Source organism: Colletotrichum fructicola (assembly GCF_000319635.2).
Source record: "Colletotrichum fructicola Nara gc5 chromosome Unknown KSG_Nara_v1_contig08, whole genome shotgun sequence".
Taxonomy (NCBI): Eukaryota; Fungi; Ascomycota; class Sordariomycetes; order Glomerellales; family Glomerellaceae; genus Colletotrichum; species Colletotrichum fructicola.
Genome location: NW_027094058.1, coordinates 3337640 through 3354002, shown reverse-complemented (window position 1 = coordinate 3354002; position 16363 = coordinate 3337640). Strand labels below are relative to the sequence as shown.

At 53.1% G+C, this 16363-nt stretch overlaps 4 protein-coding genes across 4 annotated transcripts; 1 reads left to right on the top strand and 3 right to left on the bottom strand.

Moving 5' to 3' along the window:
• Positions 1-1767: 1767 nt before the first annotated feature.
• CGGC5_v014003 (uncharacterized protein) lies at positions 1768-4014 on the top strand (the record flags this gene model as incomplete). Its single annotated transcript, XM_032026655.2, has 1 exon — positions 2605-4014. One exon carries the CDS (start codon positions 2605-2607, stop codon positions 4012-4014), a length of 1410 nt encoding a protein of 469 aa, XP_031876896.2.
• Positions 4015-5327: 1313 nt separating this feature from the next.
• CGGC5_v014002 (putative transporter) lies at positions 5328-7129 on the bottom strand (the record flags this gene model as incomplete). Its single annotated transcript, XM_032026652.1, has 5 exons — positions 5328-6345; positions 6400-6441; positions 6503-6680; positions 6733-6877; positions 6929-7129. 5 exons carry the CDS (start codon positions 7127-7129, stop codon positions 5328-5330), a joined length of 1584 nt encoding a protein of 527 aa, XP_031876870.1.
• Positions 7130-8593: 1464 nt separating this feature from the next.
• On the bottom strand, positions 8594-9249 carry CGGC5_v014001 (uncharacterized protein; the record flags this gene model as incomplete). Its single annotated transcript, XM_032026651.2, has 3 exons — positions 8594-8724; positions 8779-8979; positions 9045-9249. 3 exons carry the CDS (start codon positions 9247-9249, stop codon positions 8594-8596), a joined length of 537 nt encoding a protein of 178 aa, XP_031876864.2.
• A 4706-nt stretch (positions 9250-13955) lies between these two features.
• On the bottom strand, positions 13956-15676 carry CPS1-0 (Carboxypeptidase S1; the record flags this gene model as incomplete). Its single annotated transcript, XM_032026650.2, has 5 exons — positions 13956-14200; positions 14249-14704; positions 14755-15046; positions 15171-15370; positions 15433-15676. 5 exons carry the CDS (start codon positions 15674-15676, stop codon positions 13956-13958), a joined length of 1437 nt encoding a protein of 478 aa, XP_031876876.2.
• Between the last annotated feature and the right edge of the window lie 687 nt (positions 15677-16363).

Sequence of the window (16363 nt, the reverse complement as noted above, 5' to 3'; positions counted from 1 at the left end):
ATTGTGGGACTTCGCAGTAGATGGCTTTACGACAACCCACTGATTACAGTCACCGACGTGCGGAGTCGGTGTGCTGAGATTCCCCATTATCTCATGGAGTACGTGGACCGTATTGATACTGAATGGTGGTTCAATAGGCACAAGAACGCATGCGTAGCTTCGGATGTCCTGCGGACGAGCTTCGGTATGATGTTTCATGAGGCGCGTCACCTCACGATCACTCCATGCATGCCTCTTATGTCGGCTGCACAGCCCGGCAACAAACTAGATATTGTGAAGGGGAGATATTGGCTCCGAAATTCATGGACCGATCCCGAAGAGATTGCATTGGCGAAACTAAGACAGTGGAAGACATATGACGGCATGGTACAAGAGCTGTGTGAGGACGAAATCGTGTGGGTGCGTTTTGCAAGATTCTTTTATTCTTATCACTTGGAAATGTACGTGACGGAGTCCTTTGCGCTTCCAATATTCGAGATTGTGACTACGGAGAAACAGGCTGGATAGATCGTAGGTAATTTCAAAAGAGATTCCTGAACTGCGAAGCGATACAACGGACTTCAATGTATGTGTTTGAAATCCGGAACACGATCTTACTTTCATATTGTAATCGTCAAAACAATGATCGCATGATATTCTCGTTATGACGGCTGCACAGCCTCACATACTTAAATTAAACCCACCCCCATCCAGTTTGCGGACTTTGTAAAATAATTCGCCGCAAGTTACATCGACCTGGAGCCCAAACCACTAAAACGAAACATCACCACAGCTCTCTCGGACAAAAAGATGGACGAACAGGGAATCGAACCCTGGACCACTCACATGCTAAGCGAGTATTATACCACTAAACCATTCGCCCAAAGGATGATTTCGCCCGGACTTGAACCGGAGACCTTCAGTGTGTTAGACTGACGTGATAACCAACTACACCACGAAACCATTTGTTGTTGGAGGCCAGCGTGAAAAGAGGGAATTTGATTCTCTGCTGGGAGGGTCGTGGAGATGTGTGTGGTGGAGAGAGGGTTGAAGCGAAGCGGATCCGAAGGGGGGTTGAGGTGTGGTGCGGGCCGATGCAGGGTGTCATCCAATGACGGCCTGCCTTAGCGTGGACAGGGAATTTTGGGAGAGGAATCGAGAAAACAACAATCGCGTCTGGCTTTCAGATACGCATTCACTCCAGAATTCAAGCGCAAAGCGTCGTTGTGGTGAATTTCGTTCCCTCGGTGCTGCTCTCAAGCTCTGGCTTCGACACACAGTAACCTAACCCGTTGCCATGAGAAATCCATCTCAAACCCAGTGGCAAAGGTCCAGCTGGGCCAATAATCGCGTCGAAACCACCAACTCGCGACTCTCAACCCCAACGGCGTTCCAAGCGTGTCCAACGCGCCTCACAATCGCAAAGTCGCGATTCAAACAGCCGCATTTCGCAAACGGCGTCGGGATTGTTTGGCGGCGCGCGGCAGCAGCAAAAACCATTGGCTGCCGCGGGTGCGGGTCGCGGCGGCAGGCGGGGCCGATTTGCGGTCTGGCGGGGCGCGCTAGGCCGCGATAGGAAATGAATAAACAATGGTAGCGATAACAACTCTCAGCACCACGGCTCGATCAACATTACAAGCGACAAGGGAGAGAGAACACCAGGCCCGTTTAATAGGTCGTGAAACCCGGTGTTGGACGGCCTGACCTGCATCTTTCTTGCATACCAAGTTCTGTCATTTATGAAATTTGTCTGGTCAATTGCATTCGTTTGAGGAAAAGGTGGTCACGATGTCTAGCGAAGAGCTTCCACTTGCGCTGCGGCGCACGCGTCGAAGCGCAGCCGGAGCTCCCTCCGCTGCCTCGGCTTCGGTCTCATCGCCAGTATCAACACCACACAGAGCATCCAAGAGAAAAGTGCGCTTCCCAGACCCTGGACCAGTCTCAACACCGCGAACAACATCCCGCCTGTCTTCCACCGGCCTCACCCCCATGATCCGTCGCACAACCCTCACCAAGGGAACCCCAAGCACCTCGCGCCGGCACTCGGCCCCCGTGTCCCGCACACCCTCCGGCAGCGGCGCCACACCTTCATCCGACCTACCGCACAGCGGCGAGGCCCACTTCCTCCCCCTCCGCCAGGTCCTCGACGGCCGTGTCCAGCGCCGCATCCGGCGCAACGGCCTCAGCGAGGAGATGAACACCATCACCGCCGAGAAACGCCGGCGCGCGCAGGAGACCAAGGAGGAGATCGACGGCTTGAGGGCGCAACTCAAAGAGAAGGACGCCGAGATCTACGAGCTGCAGAACGCGACCATCGTGATTGACATGGAGCGCATCTGGGGGCTTGAGAAGGAGGTCGAGACACTGAAGGAGCAGCTCTCGAACCGCTCTGGAGTGAGAGGGCAGAGCTGCTATGACTGGACGCTCGCGGCGAGGGGTCCTTATGTGGATGATTACATGGAGACGGATACCATCGAGGCTGAGTCCGTTGCGGGCGAGAGGATGCTGGCTGATGAGACTGCTTTTGGAGACGCGACGATGGCTGAGTTTGTGTGCAGCACGCCCACGAGGGTGAGGTCTTCGTTCCTCACTCCGCCCCTCACGAGTCCGGTCGCCGAGGGCCCGATGACGCCGTCTTCTCATAGAGGTTCGGTCACGCCTCCGTCACATTGCAATGCCGGCGTCCAAACCTCCTTCCGCGACACAGAGAAGGTCTCCCTCCAAGAGGAACTCACCTCCCTTCGCCATGAGATGTTAAAACTTACAAACACCCTCGAATCCTACACCTCCCTCATCACCCGTCTCTCAGACCAGCTATCAGCCTTCACCCCCTCCGCCACTGGCGACTCTGAACCCTTGCAAACAATCGAAGAGCAAGTCAACCACCTCCTTCGCACAGTCTCAGACCGCACCGCCGCCCTCCTCGACCTGAACAGCTCCCTAAGCGACCTCGGCTTCCCCGGCTCCGACGCCTCCGAAATCATCACCTCCCTCACCGGCGCCCTCCGCACCGCCCGCCTCGAGCTAGAATACCTCACTCCGGGCGAAATCACCCTCCCCCTCTCCTCCCACGGCGCCGAGGTCCTCGACCTCCTCCTCACCCGCCTCCGCGACCTCGCCAAGCGCGGGAAAGAGGACGAGGCCGCCATCGACGAGTACCACCAGCTCGAGCTCTCCCTGCGGCAGCAGCTCGGTGCGCGCGTCGCCGCGATGGACAGCCTCAACGACGACCTCGCGCGCGCGAAAGCGCAGCTGGCGCAGAAGGATGCCGCGGCGGCGGAGCTGCGCGTCAGCGTCGACCGGCTCAAGGGCGCCGTGAACGGGTACATCCGCGACGTGATGGAGCTGGAGGGCGTGATTGGTAAGATGGAGGGGGAGAACCGCGATGCGATGGCGACGAAGGACGCGCAGATCGAGGTTGGGCGGCGGGTATTGCGCAGCAAAGAGGGTGTGATTGCGCAATTGGAGACGAAGCTCGCCGACGCCGTAGCGAAGACGAAGGCGTTCCGGAGGAGGCTTGACGAGAGTGAGGAGAGCAAGGCGAAGGAGGTGGCGTCTGTCAACAGCCGCAGTGGCCACGCTCTCGCGGTGCGCGATGCACGGGTCGCAGAATTGAGGGAGGAAGTCGAGAGGGTCAATGAGAGTTTGAGGGCTGCGCATGAGAGCATTAAGAATCTGAGGATCGAGAAGAAGGGGCTGGAGGGGAAGATGGCGGAGGAGCGGGTTGGTGCGAAGAAGGTTATTGACCAGATGAAGGCGGAGCTGGAGAGAGTTGTGAGTATGAGCAGGGAGTTCTTGGCGGATGAGGTTGAGGAGTCGACCACGCCGACTAGCACACCGCCGAGGGCGGCAGGCCGGACGCCGAAGAAGGTGATGGAGCCGGCGGCGGGTGTGTCGAAGTCACCGCTTGCGGGCGGGACTGTTGTGAAGAAGGGGCTGCTTTCCGGGGAGTTGGTAAGGAGAGTTTCCGGGAGGAAGAGAAGAAAGTATGACAGCGGGCTGGGGTTCTTGGACGAGGATGAGGTCAATGCATGAGACGGCATAACTTGATGCGTGTACACATAGGTCGGCGACGGCGTTTAGGCGCGTGTTCATTCGTTTGCCGCATTGTCTACGGCGCATTTCTTTTGTCTGCAAGTTAAAAATAGGCGTTGGAATGCCATGAAACCAAATTTACTCAGTAACGTCTTCGAGACCGTGGGTGAAGAATGCGGCTTGCGTCGGTGGCTACGGCCCCACATCTCCGTGCGACCGGCCGCTCGCCGTTCCGACCGTCCGGTATGCCTGCATAGTCGCCGGCTTTCGTTAGAAAATGGTCTATTGGACGCATGATCTCATCAGACCACCTCTATCCAGTTTTCAACTCGTCCACAACAGGGGGTTGGGGCGTAACGCTCGCAGCCGTCGCTGTACGACCGTTTTCGTCCCATCACCGCAGCATCCACATTTTCAACGCTGCAACATCCCGAATCCGTCCTACACCAGCCGCGAGCCTCGACAACGGGTCGTACAATAAAGCCAACCACCCCAGCCTCAATTCTTCGTGCTGAATTCTCATAATCATCAGAAAAAAGCATCCAATCTCCTTGAATACAGAATATTCTTTCATCATGACAAACACAAGCGAAACACTCCCTGCTCACCCAGAACCTCCGGTCGTAAACGACACCAGCGAGACTCTTCCAGCTCATCCCGAACCTCCTCTCGTTACCGAACCAACCGAAACTCTTCCAGTTCACCCTGAGCCCCCCGTCGTAAACGAAGCAATGCTGCCCCCAAAACCACAATTCGTGCGCGAAATCGAGCGCACCAGACGGGTGTCGCTCCCGCCCAATCCCCCGCCTTATTCCCACGCAATCAGCACCGCACCTCCAACATTTCATACCCCGACGCCGCCAGACAACACATACTTCGCCCAAATTTGCAGACGCGAGCGTGAGAATGCGCTGCCCGTTTACGAATTCGATAAGGAACGCCCAAGAACAATGGATAGTCAGAGGAGCTTCTATGCTCGGAGTTTCAGACAGGAGTTGGCTGTTGAGGCGCGCAACCGCCGCAGAAAGTTTGACTGTATCGCTGCTGTGGTTGTTGCGTTGATCTTGATGGGGTGTGCTGGGACTTTGGCTGCTGTTTTGGTATCGACGAGAGAGAAATGATGTGTACTGCGTCAGGATGTTGGTGGAGTCACTGAGTGTTTCGAGCTTGTAGTTTTGAGCGAAGCAAGGTGTTTACCAGGAAAGCGTAATGGTATTGGGTATACGAGCAGATATGGGTGTCAAAAGCAGAGCTACAAAAGCAATAATCACAATCTTCCTTCTAACGCTCGCAGCAACTTCCGCCCCTGTTGCTCACAGCACGTACTTGAACAGCGGCGACCTGTCTCCCATCTTGAACAGCTCCTCCTCAGTGTACTTCTCCTTCGCCTCATCCGCAATCCTGGCCTTCTTCGCGTTGGCAATCTTGTAGCTCCACTCGAGAAGCAGAGCAACGATCAGTCCACTGCCGCCAAACGCCAAACTCAGCCCGAAGCCGGTGTGGTACTTGGGCTTCTCGCTCTCGAGATACATGAAGCTTCCCACGATGCCGCCGACGTTTCCGACGCAGTTCATTAGCGCAATGCCAATCGCTCGTCGAGACGCCGGGGCGATGTTGTTCGCGTTCCAGGACGCCGCAGCGGCTTGGATGGGGTAGATACCGATCACAGCCAACACGACGGAAAAGTACGCCACGCCCCTCTTCTCCGCCAGCGCACCGTCCAGCGACAGAATGATAGAGTACCCCACCGCCACAATCGCCAGCGGGATAGCAAGGAACGGCATGCGCCAGAAGAACCGGTCAGACACCTTGGCGAAGCTCACCGCGGAGATGGCCGCCGCCACATACGGCGGCGCGCTCAACAGCTGCGCCTGCGTGTTCGCGAAGCCCATCGCCTTGGTAATAGTCGGCAGCGTGAACTTGATGCCGTACGACAGCGCGCTCTGGCACAGGAGGAAATACGCCTGCACGTAGATGCGCCAGTTGGTCAGGTTCATCTTGAGGTCGTGCCAGTTGACCTTGCGGTCGGAGTCCTCGTCGCGCGAGCCGCCGCCCTGCTTGATGAAGATGGAGAGCTCGAGGTAGCGGATCTCCTCGGGGTCGAGCCAGCGTGTGGAGAGGGTGGGCGTGTCGATGAGAAGGAAGAAGCAGGCGACGCCGAGACAGACGGTGGCGAGCCCTTCGAGGATGAAGATCCAGCGCCAGCCTTCCATGCCGCCGACGCCATCCATCTCGGCGATGGCGGCGGCGAGGAGGCCGGAGAAGGCGCCTGAGAGGGCGGAGGCGCAGTAGAAGTAGGAGATGCGGACGGAGAGGTCGCTGGGCATGTACCTGTCCCGGTGTGAGCGGGGGTGGGGTTTGGTGACGGGGAGGGATGTGGCTTACCAGTATGAGCAGAGGTAGATGGCGCCAGGGAAGAAACCGGCCCTGTTGAGCGAGGGTGATTAGCAGAAGAACTCTGGAGGTTCCGGGGTTGAGATGTTCTTACTCGAAGATTCCAAGGAGAATGCGGGTGACCATCAAGCCGGCAAAGTTACGAACGAGACCGGTGCATGTCATGACGATGCCCCAGCAGAGCGTCAGAGTGCCAAGGTATGTGGAGGGGCGCTTGACTTTCTTGAGGATGATGTTGCTAGGGACTTCGAAGAGGACGTAGGGGATAAAGACTGTGTTATCATGGTCAGCTTAGTTGAGGTGACACTCCATCGCGATACATACAGATGGACAGAACGGTGTTGTACTGTACGCCCGACATGCCCAAGTCCTCAACCATGCCCTCGATCTTGGCATTTCCGATGTTGGCGCGGTCAATGTGGCAGATGAGATACAACAACGCCAACATGGGGATCAGTCGTTTGTCGACCTGTATCAAGTCAGTATTCGGACACGGTAACCAGACATCGACTCATCCTACCTTGTGGAAGACCTTCTTCCGGGACTCCTCGGGGTAGTTGTTGTAAAAGTCCGCATCCTCAGTGCTCAACCCGAACACACGGTAGGGTCCGATCTCAATAGCCTCAGGGACCTTTTCGAGGTGCGTCTCGCCAGACGGTCTGTGATGAACAGCCTCGACCTCGCTCTTCTCAAGCGAGCTCCTCAGAGCGTTCATAGCCATATTGACGAAGTGTTCGCCACGCACAACAAAGGACGACGAGAGAACAAAGCACTGAAGTTGGAAGAAACTGACTCGCCAGTCGCGCCACGTCGAAACAAGCTTGCCTCGGTGTTCAACTTCGGACACAGACCAGAACAAGAATTCTGCCCAAGTTATATCTGGCCAGGACCACCTTATAACCAAAAAGCCCAAAGTCCAAAACTGCGGAGAACCCGTTCGTCCCCACCGGCCCCAAAACCGCGGAGAAGCTCCAAACCACCGCCCATCTCGCGCGCTCGCCCACTAAAACCCCAGATGGATCCAATCCACCCCCGGACTTGGCAGTTTGCGGGGTGCGGGGAAAACGGGTTCGTCTCAGCAAGCAACACGAGGGAGGCTGGGACCGGTAGAGGGAGGACCTCAATTAGCGGACGGAAAAGGGACGCCCTCCCTCGCCAAGCTTATCCGTGGTCGTATCCGTCATGTCCGTCGCGCGAGTTCAGCGTCGCATTGCAGATGGCGCGTCGAACGATTGGGCGCGTGGCAAGAGATGGTTAGAGATGGGAACGGCCATGATGGAGGGCTTGTGGGTATCATACCGCGGCCTGTCAGCCGATGGGTCGGTTTTAGGAGATTGCGCGGTTGCCCATGCAAAAGAGAGGGTCGTCGGTTCAAGAAGCGAACTTCTCGTACTTCACCTTCTCCATCGGAGAGTCACATCATTTCAAATGCCATGCATTCCATCCGTACTGGCAATGCGCGTGTCTCACATTTCATCAACACCTTTTCCGCGCACCATATCCCCAGCAGCACACGTCGTCGAGATAAGCTCTCGAACCTCACACCCAAGCACAGGCTAACCACTCACTAGCCCTCCCAGATCGCGCTCTTGGAATTCTTGGACATCTACGACAAGACTTTCGCTAACGACAAGCGCATCTTGGCGAATGACTCTTCTTAGAATGGCGATGACGGATAAAACGGAAGAAACCCGTCCAGAGGGCACACTGAGGCTGCTTTTCCCGCCATTTTGATTACCCCGCAGGCGTAGGCGACTTGGCGACGTCGGTACGTGGTCGGTAATTTTCCCGCCAAGCACGCCTCCTCGGGGTTTGTTGGAGGCGGTGGTCAGATCAGCTGCCGTCTCAACATGGCGCGATTTGCTCTCGGCTGAGCGGGGGTCGTGGAGTGAGCCGAGCGCGTTTGGAAAGGTGCTTATCCGATCCGTCTAGAGATGTCTCCCTTCTCTAAGCTTGTTGTCTTGCACAGTGGAAGACTCTACAAGGATCCATGCCAGGCTTTGCGTATGTTCTACTCTTCCCTCACCAAGTATTTGGTAGAATAACAGATTAGTCAAGAGGGAGTCATGCACGACGTTTCATTTGTCCATATCAATTATTGGAGACGAAAGCTGTGTTTTCCGCAGAGGGAATAGCTATTTGATGTAGGCCTGGACAAAAGAAACCATTTGTGGTGGCACAGCCCTTAGACTGCTGCAGCGTCATCGATATCGATATACACAGGCCGAAGCTTCCTCAACTTTCCGTCTAAAAGGTCATTTGTCTCGAGGCAGAGAATTACAATCCCAGAAAAGACTTCAATAAAGTCTATAAACCCTAAAAAGTCCGGTCAAAACACAAGCTTGACCTAATCATCTTCACGGAACTTACTCGTAATATCTTGACACCGCTCCGGCTTGTCAAACGAGCGTCTTGCCACTAAAGAGGCGAAGTTGTGTAAAACAATGAGCCCCCCAAGGCGCGCCGCCATGTCCAAACGAATCTCCAGATAAGGAAACAGCTGCTCTTGGTTTTGGGGAAGATCTAAAAGATCTAATTCGAGTAGAGGCCTCTGGTCATGAGCTGCAACTGCTAGAAAACAGTAAGAAGGGTTATTGGGACTGAATTGACATCAACCGGCTAATAATAATTCTTACCTCCCATGACAAAGATGATCCTCAGAATGTCGTCATAAGCTACAATTATCCGCCCTGCTGAGGTTGCCTTAGGATGGGCATGGGCCTCTTTGGACGGCTCAAAGGTTCTCAAAATTGACAGAACCTGTGCGCAGGCTTTCCCATCTTTGGCGTCGACAGTGGTTTCTTTCCAGCTGACTGGACTTAGGTAGCTCAGGTGTACCATTACTAGAGGCGCGCATAATGAGGAGACCGGCTGGACCCATACACATGGAGAGAACATCATGTAGGTTTCGTTGTGTATCGGTTCGGAGGTATCGATCGAATAGATAGTCTGCTTCTCGCCGTGGGTTATCTGTGGGATTATTATCGAAACAATGGTTCGAGACTTAATCTGCATAGTGAAGTCAGTAGTTTATCACCTTTCTGTGGACACAAAAGACCTTACATTAGCATACTGCTTCGTGTGTGTTACCGTTCTATGATCGAGGCCGCTGATCTCGGGGGCCATCGGTCGGGAAAACCACTTGCAACGTGCCGCATGCCTTGTCACAGGTCCGTGATACTCCCACAGGCTTTGAGCAGACTTGAACAAGTCCATACACACCTTCCCTCTGGAAACAAGCTTCTCTTGAACAACCGCCTTGGCGGCCGATTCCATCATGGCCATAGGGATAACACCCAACTCTTCAAATGAAACCCTTCCGGTGTACTCTTCGATATGTATTGTTCCTTCGACCAGACAAAAATCCCACCTGGGAGAGGCACCCCATTTCCATTCCAAAATGTTCATCGTTAGACATCGCGAAGTGCCCCACTCTATGTATTCACATTGATCCACTCTCCAACATTGCCCAGAAACATCGTTTGTGGCCAACTCTGAGCGCGGCACATAAACTAGTTCTCCTGGAAAAAACATTCTCGAAGCTGAGAGTATCCCACGCGTGCTTTGGACACACCTTTTGGTTGGGCTTCTGGGCTTTCCGGAAACACAGACTCATGTTTCATCTTCGATGTTTTCCGCGGTAAAACGTCGCTTATAAGCTTCTCAATACTCTGCTTCAAATCTTTCGATGTCTCAGTTGCAGATAATGTAGCTTCAAGCTCACCTCGCAAAATCCTAACCAGCCTACGCGCTAACATGAGATGTCCAGGGCTGCTCGAGCTGCTGAGCGATTGAGATGGAATTCTGATGTTCATCTTCGAAGACAGTTTTGTGATGACATCTTTCAATTCGTCATCTCCTGTAACGGTAGTCACCGGCTCTTCGTACCAACTGGACCGTCGGAAGGTCTCGTTTTGCTCGTAACGGTTCGTTGACGAGCCTGATCTTGACGAATCCGAATCATTTTCATCGTCATGCGCCGATGCTACGTTCCTATCTTTCGGCGAGGTTGAGCGTGGCAACTCCGTATCATATCCATACATCTGCTCTGATACCACTCTTCGCACCGAGTCGTTAGGTTTAGACGAAGAATTTAGGTTGGGTGCGATCGTTGGAGTTGTCGCAGGTTGAGGCTGAAGTGACGCAGGGAACCGCACCTGCATCCTTGGCGCGCGTGTTGATTCTGAGATTACGTCAAGCTTTTCCTCCTTCTTCTCTGTTTCTGAAGTTGACCTTGCCACTGAATTTTCGCGGTCTTCGAAGAATATGCGCTTGAATTCCTGAATATGGCTCGAGGAAGCCATCTTTGGCGGCTATCAAAAGGCAGGAGGCGTGGGAAAAGGTCCAAGAGGGGACGGGGGAAGCAGGGCACGTATGGGTAGATTGTAAAATACATCTGTGGGTGTGTAACGCAGCAGGAATAAGGAAGACAAGTATGGAGTCAAAGTCGCTTGGCGCCAATGAGCGGCAAGGCGACATTATCGTATCAGAAGCTCTAGCCCGATAGGAGCGGAGAGCTTTAATTCATCGTACGCGATTGTATTCGCACAATGTGCAACTCGCGTCATGATGAACCCGAAGTCTGTCTTGGCATGCAGTCATGTCAAACGTGGCGTTCTAAGATTGGTTCAGGTAGCAACATTCTGAAAACACGCATACTTAAAGCCGATGGTACGATCGTGGAATTAAAACCCTACGTCTAGTACTCGCAGCCGTCTCACAACGCATACTATGCACACCCGCACTTGACCCGAAGAAATGAAATCCTCATCACGAAAGGGCTATCGGGGGAATGACTGCCATTCTACCAACCCGTCAATTCCACCCCCTCAGGTTCCTTCATTCGACCGAATTCGTCGCTTTTGCTCTCTGGAGCGCTCATTTGACGAAAATGGAAGCGTGGCACCCGAGATACGCGACCACCATTCTCATATTCCCCTTCTAGGGGATCTGAACGGCTATGGAGTTGACGCCCACCAACGCAAATGGCTTTGAGACTTAGAGATACGACGTTTTCGACAGCTCAATTTGAGTGCCGAAGAAGGTCTGAAGCCCAGGGTTGAGCTAAATGACCTTCTTTCAGAGGGCAAGTTCGAAGGCAAAACCTTCAGGGAACTCAAATCGTTAGCGCACGCGATACGTCTTACTTTGTTCGTATGCATCGTCGATGATGCACACGAGGCAGATCCTGACTCAAAGGACTCTTCAGCTTTCGCTCTGGAGTGCTTCGAAGTACTTAGTCGCTTCGTTGACATTGACAGTGAGCCCGCTGTGCCTGGTGTATACCCTGGAAGCGAATTAGCACCCTGGTTTCAAAGAACAAAGCTTCCTGAGGGGCGTCGGACGTCCGAAACCGATGAATCAAAGATCAATGGTACTTTTCACTACCTGGTCGATCAGATGACGGCCACTGTAGCTCAAATAGCCATCAGGGTATCGGGAAGTGAGTATTGGCTCGTCGTTGTTCTTGCATGTCTTGCAAAATTGGCTACGAAGATGAAGGTTATTCATAGCAACCACTATCAGTCTATCGATTTCTGTGTTGCCGAAGCCTCGGATTGGGCCGCGACATGCAGAAGGTCCATTACGCGATACCGAACTTTTGCCGAGGGATTTGGACATCTTGGAGATGACCGTGAATACGATCAGAGGCGACCGGCGTTGAGTGACGACAGTCCAGTCGTTGAGCGGCACGTCCGGGAACACTTGACTATGTCATCTTGGCTGTCCAAATGCATTACTACAATATTGCGGAATCTCGGAGATCAAAAGCCTTGGTGGAGAGAAGACGGCTGTGTCGATTCCTGCACCGTTGTCTTCGACACAGGCTTGGATCCTACGGGCACCATACTCCACCAAAACAACCACGGAAGCCTCTCTGGATCTTCTGACAAGATCACTGTTTCATTTTCGTCGGTTGCTCTTGAAACTGTCTGGAGGCTCGGCGACATGATCACATCCAAAACACTCAACACATACCCCGAGAATGACACAACCGATCAGTCGGAGCTATACATTGAGTTTCATCTTGACTTAGAGGAGGGCGTTGGTGGAAGAGGTCGCCGTTGCATGCCAGACTGTCCGACGAGACTATTCACCAATATCGACTACATCATTCTCGTGATCCCGTTGTCTTTGACTGATCCTGTCATTGGGGAGGGGTATCGAGACACTCTTCATGAGATCAGTTCCCTATCAGCGTTTGGAGTTCCGATCACCCCACAGATTCAGATTCGCGGATTCGTCGCTTTGAAGCAGAACATACCTATGAGCTCAACGTCCAGCTCGAAGCTGGGAACTCGTTATGAAGTTTCTTCGTCTCTACTGGGCTCGTTTCTACTGGACAAACGGCGGTGCCTTCTCGATCGAAAGATTAGACCGGAGTCTGAGACCAACTACCCCAAAAGAGCTTTAAGTCTATTGAAGCCCAAACGTTTCCTACGCAATAAAACTCGAGAAGAAATTTTGAGCATTTCTGCGAGATGGACCATTCAAGAGAAGGCTATAATTGTGCCTTGTTCCAGATTCGTTTTGGTTGTCGCCTTCCTGACATTCATTTTGGTCGCTGGAGGTGTGACCTGTGCGTTTGTCGTCGGCGAAAGAATTCCTGGGGTCGACCCCTCTAATCTCACAAACTTTTCATGGCTAGTCGGCGGACTGTCTATCCTAGTGGCGAAGAGCATGAGAGTCTCTGACTGGGCATGGCGAGACTTTCTCTCAGGGAGAGTGAGCTGCCGAACTGTTCAAGAACTATCAGATGTCTCAGGACTGGAACCGCAAGACGTTCTTTTCTTTTTGCTTTCATCCCAGATGCATGGAATTGTTCTTCCCAGTGGCCCCTTTGAACAAGCGTTTTCTAGCAACTCTAAGAGTGACGGGTTCTCTATAGACGTCAAACCGAATCTTCAGACACTCTTGGCATCTGGAATTGTGCTAGTAGATGTATTAACATTGGAGGGGCCAGCCTTACTGTGGCTGCGCCTGGTTCCGGGTGACCGGCATACTTATGTGGTGCGTTCATCGGGTACAACAAAAGGAAACCGGGATTTGGGCGTACCAACGTGGAGAAGTCTGGGTCTGCCAATGTGCAGAGACCCACCGCGATTTGCAGGAGACGGTGACGCAATAACTACACTGGAAGAAAGAATTACTTGGATAAAGGTTTTGGGCCTGTACAACTTAAAGGATACTAAGTTTCGTTAATTGGCATGTCTTGCCAGAAAGACCATGACATCTCTCTGTTTGTACGTCAGAACTGGGAAACCCCCAAAACCATACCTCATCAGTCCGAGTTGCAAGAAGAATTCATTCTAGGGCAAATCAAAGTTTCCCTTCTCTGCAGGTTTCACACGATGATAATATTGATAACGCTCCCATCCGTTCACTACGTATGAGCGCTTGGCGAAGTTGTTCAAATTTCAGCTTCAGAATTGTGTGTGGGACTAATGAGGTGCCATTGCGCATGGTCTCAACGGAGACTACTATGTATTCAAAACCTCAACTTGCGAGCGTTTTGATGCTTCATCACGGAAGTTCTACCTACTTATTTATGGTGAAGATATGGCCTTCTTCATCATGGTTTGCTTAAAAGCAGCCAATGCCACCTCCGGTTGATATGACATCAGTCCATGACCAGCTTCAAACACTCTCAGCCAACTCAAGTTCTTGACTGCTTTGTACTCACCCTTCTTCTTGCCATCAAGCGTGAAGTCCTTCATCTCCGCCTTCTCAAACTCAGGTCCTCCAATCCGAGTGACCGCCCGGTAGTTTCCAATATAGTTGCAAATCCAATCTAGTCGGAGTCAGCTTCATAGCCACACAACGACGCAAAGTTACGTACCAGCATCTCCTGCCCATACCAGGACTTGCGTATCAGTCTTGGCGACATTACCAAGTGTCTCGAGGAAAGAGCGTTGACCATCTCCGCTAGCGGTAAACTTGTCGTACGGGGCTTGGGGGCACTCTTGGTACTGTGACTTGGCGCCGATAGCCTTCATCACCTCGGGTTTGTTGAGGTACTTCATATAGGTGTTGGGCGGGAACTTGTCATCCTTGGCGCGGACATCGTAGACATTGAACTGCTTGATGGCCTCAATCGGAGCTTCAATGGCGTTGAAGCAGGCATTTTCGGCGGCGACGCAGGCCTCAGTGTTTCCCTCCTTGCCCATGCACTTCTCCATAGCGGGAGCGCAGTCCTTGTCGTAAGCCTTGGCGAGCTCATCATACTTGGCTTGGTCAATGAGCTTATTGTATGTGTTGTTGATGGCATAGTCCAAGTAGTCGCGGTATTGGTTGCCTGGCATTTGGTTAGTGCGATGACCATCCACGTGAACTTCAAGTACTAACGAGCATCGATCCAACCGTTGTTGATTCCCAGTGCGACCACCTTGATCTTCTCACCCTTGATTTCACCCTTGTCGATCTTGGCATTTTGGGCCTGAAAGTGATCAATGAACTCCGGTCCGTAGTGTCCGCCGTACGACTCCGTGAATAATCCGAAATCCCGGTTCTTGTACTCCGGAAACTGAGTGTAGAATGACTGCATCAAGGACCAGACCTTCGGCGCCGCTTTGACAGTCGAGTCAACATCATTTGTGCCGTAGCTGAAACCAGCACCGATTGGCTGGTCTACATAGAGCTGGGACGGGGCGACATTGTCAGCATTGAACAATATGCCAAGAGGGAACGAGCGCGGTTGTATTAGAGATATGGGGCCGTGGCGAGACAGCGACGGCACGGGCGGCTGCCGCGGAGAAACTCACCATGTTCGCGTAGTTGTTCCACGAGTTCGGGTTCAACTTGGGCTCGTCACCGCCTCCATTGAAAGTGCAAGGTCCATTCTCTTGGAAGAGGCCAAGCATGGAGCTGCAACCAGGTCCACCGTTCAGCCAGAGGGCAACAGGAGCTTCCTTTGGCTTGTCGCGGGCCTCGAAAAACCAAAAGAACATGTTCTGGTCAGTGCCTTGAAGTTTGTTAGTGCCGAGTCAGGTGGATGGGACCCGAGCGGTCCGAGATATGACGTACCAACGTCGAAGTATCCAGAGTACTGCTTCACATTCGGGGTGGTCTCGCAAATTTTCGAATCGGTGACGAACCTCGTCCTGGAGTTCGTCGCCGCATGCTCAAAGACTTTGTAGTTGGTGCCAAGGTCGGACATCTCGCTGTAGGACCTGTCGACGGCATAGTTCCTAGTCTTCGGAACAGCCACCGCCGCAGCCAAGCCAGCGAGACCGAGGACGGCCAATGATTGGAGAGACACGCCCATCATGTCGGCGCCACACTCACAGTGAAGGAGGGACTTGAATTGAAAGTTGTCAAAGAAGGGAGAGCACAGAGAAGTTTGTTCGCAACGTTAAACCTGATTGCACCCTAAGATGTCTAAGGGTGGCAGACATGCGGTATTTGACCTTGGTGAAGGTATGAAAAGCCCGGGCTTCAAGTGCCTAACAACGGAGTGGTCCGCGTGTAAGGCACTTTTGGCCGATCTATTCAGCGGAGCTTGATTTATGGACCTGACGGTTCTAAAGCCTGTTTTTCCTACTCAGCATCTCATTTGGTTAGTGTATTCTGGCAATCGACTTCTGTCTGGGGCAACATGACAAGCAACACCGCTGGACATTGCCGCTGCACCCCGTTTACTTCCTGATCTTGTTTCTAGAGAGCTCGGTGCGTGCCGAAAGGTAACGTGGGCTACCGCGCTCTCGATGCGTGGAATATGCAGCCCCAGAGCAGTATCGCGGGAGCCGCTGCAGCTAAACCTTAGCATTTGAGGATAGCGACTGGCCGAAGTCCGCGCGCGCATAGGAGATGAACAGCCAGCGCAGCCGGCTTCGCTCGGCAAAACATTTCATAGAATTGTTTCGTCTGAGCACACCACCTTCCGTCTGATCCGTGGGCTAGAAACAAAATCATGATTAGACGCTGTTTCGTGAAAACGGAACGATTCTCTCCCTTA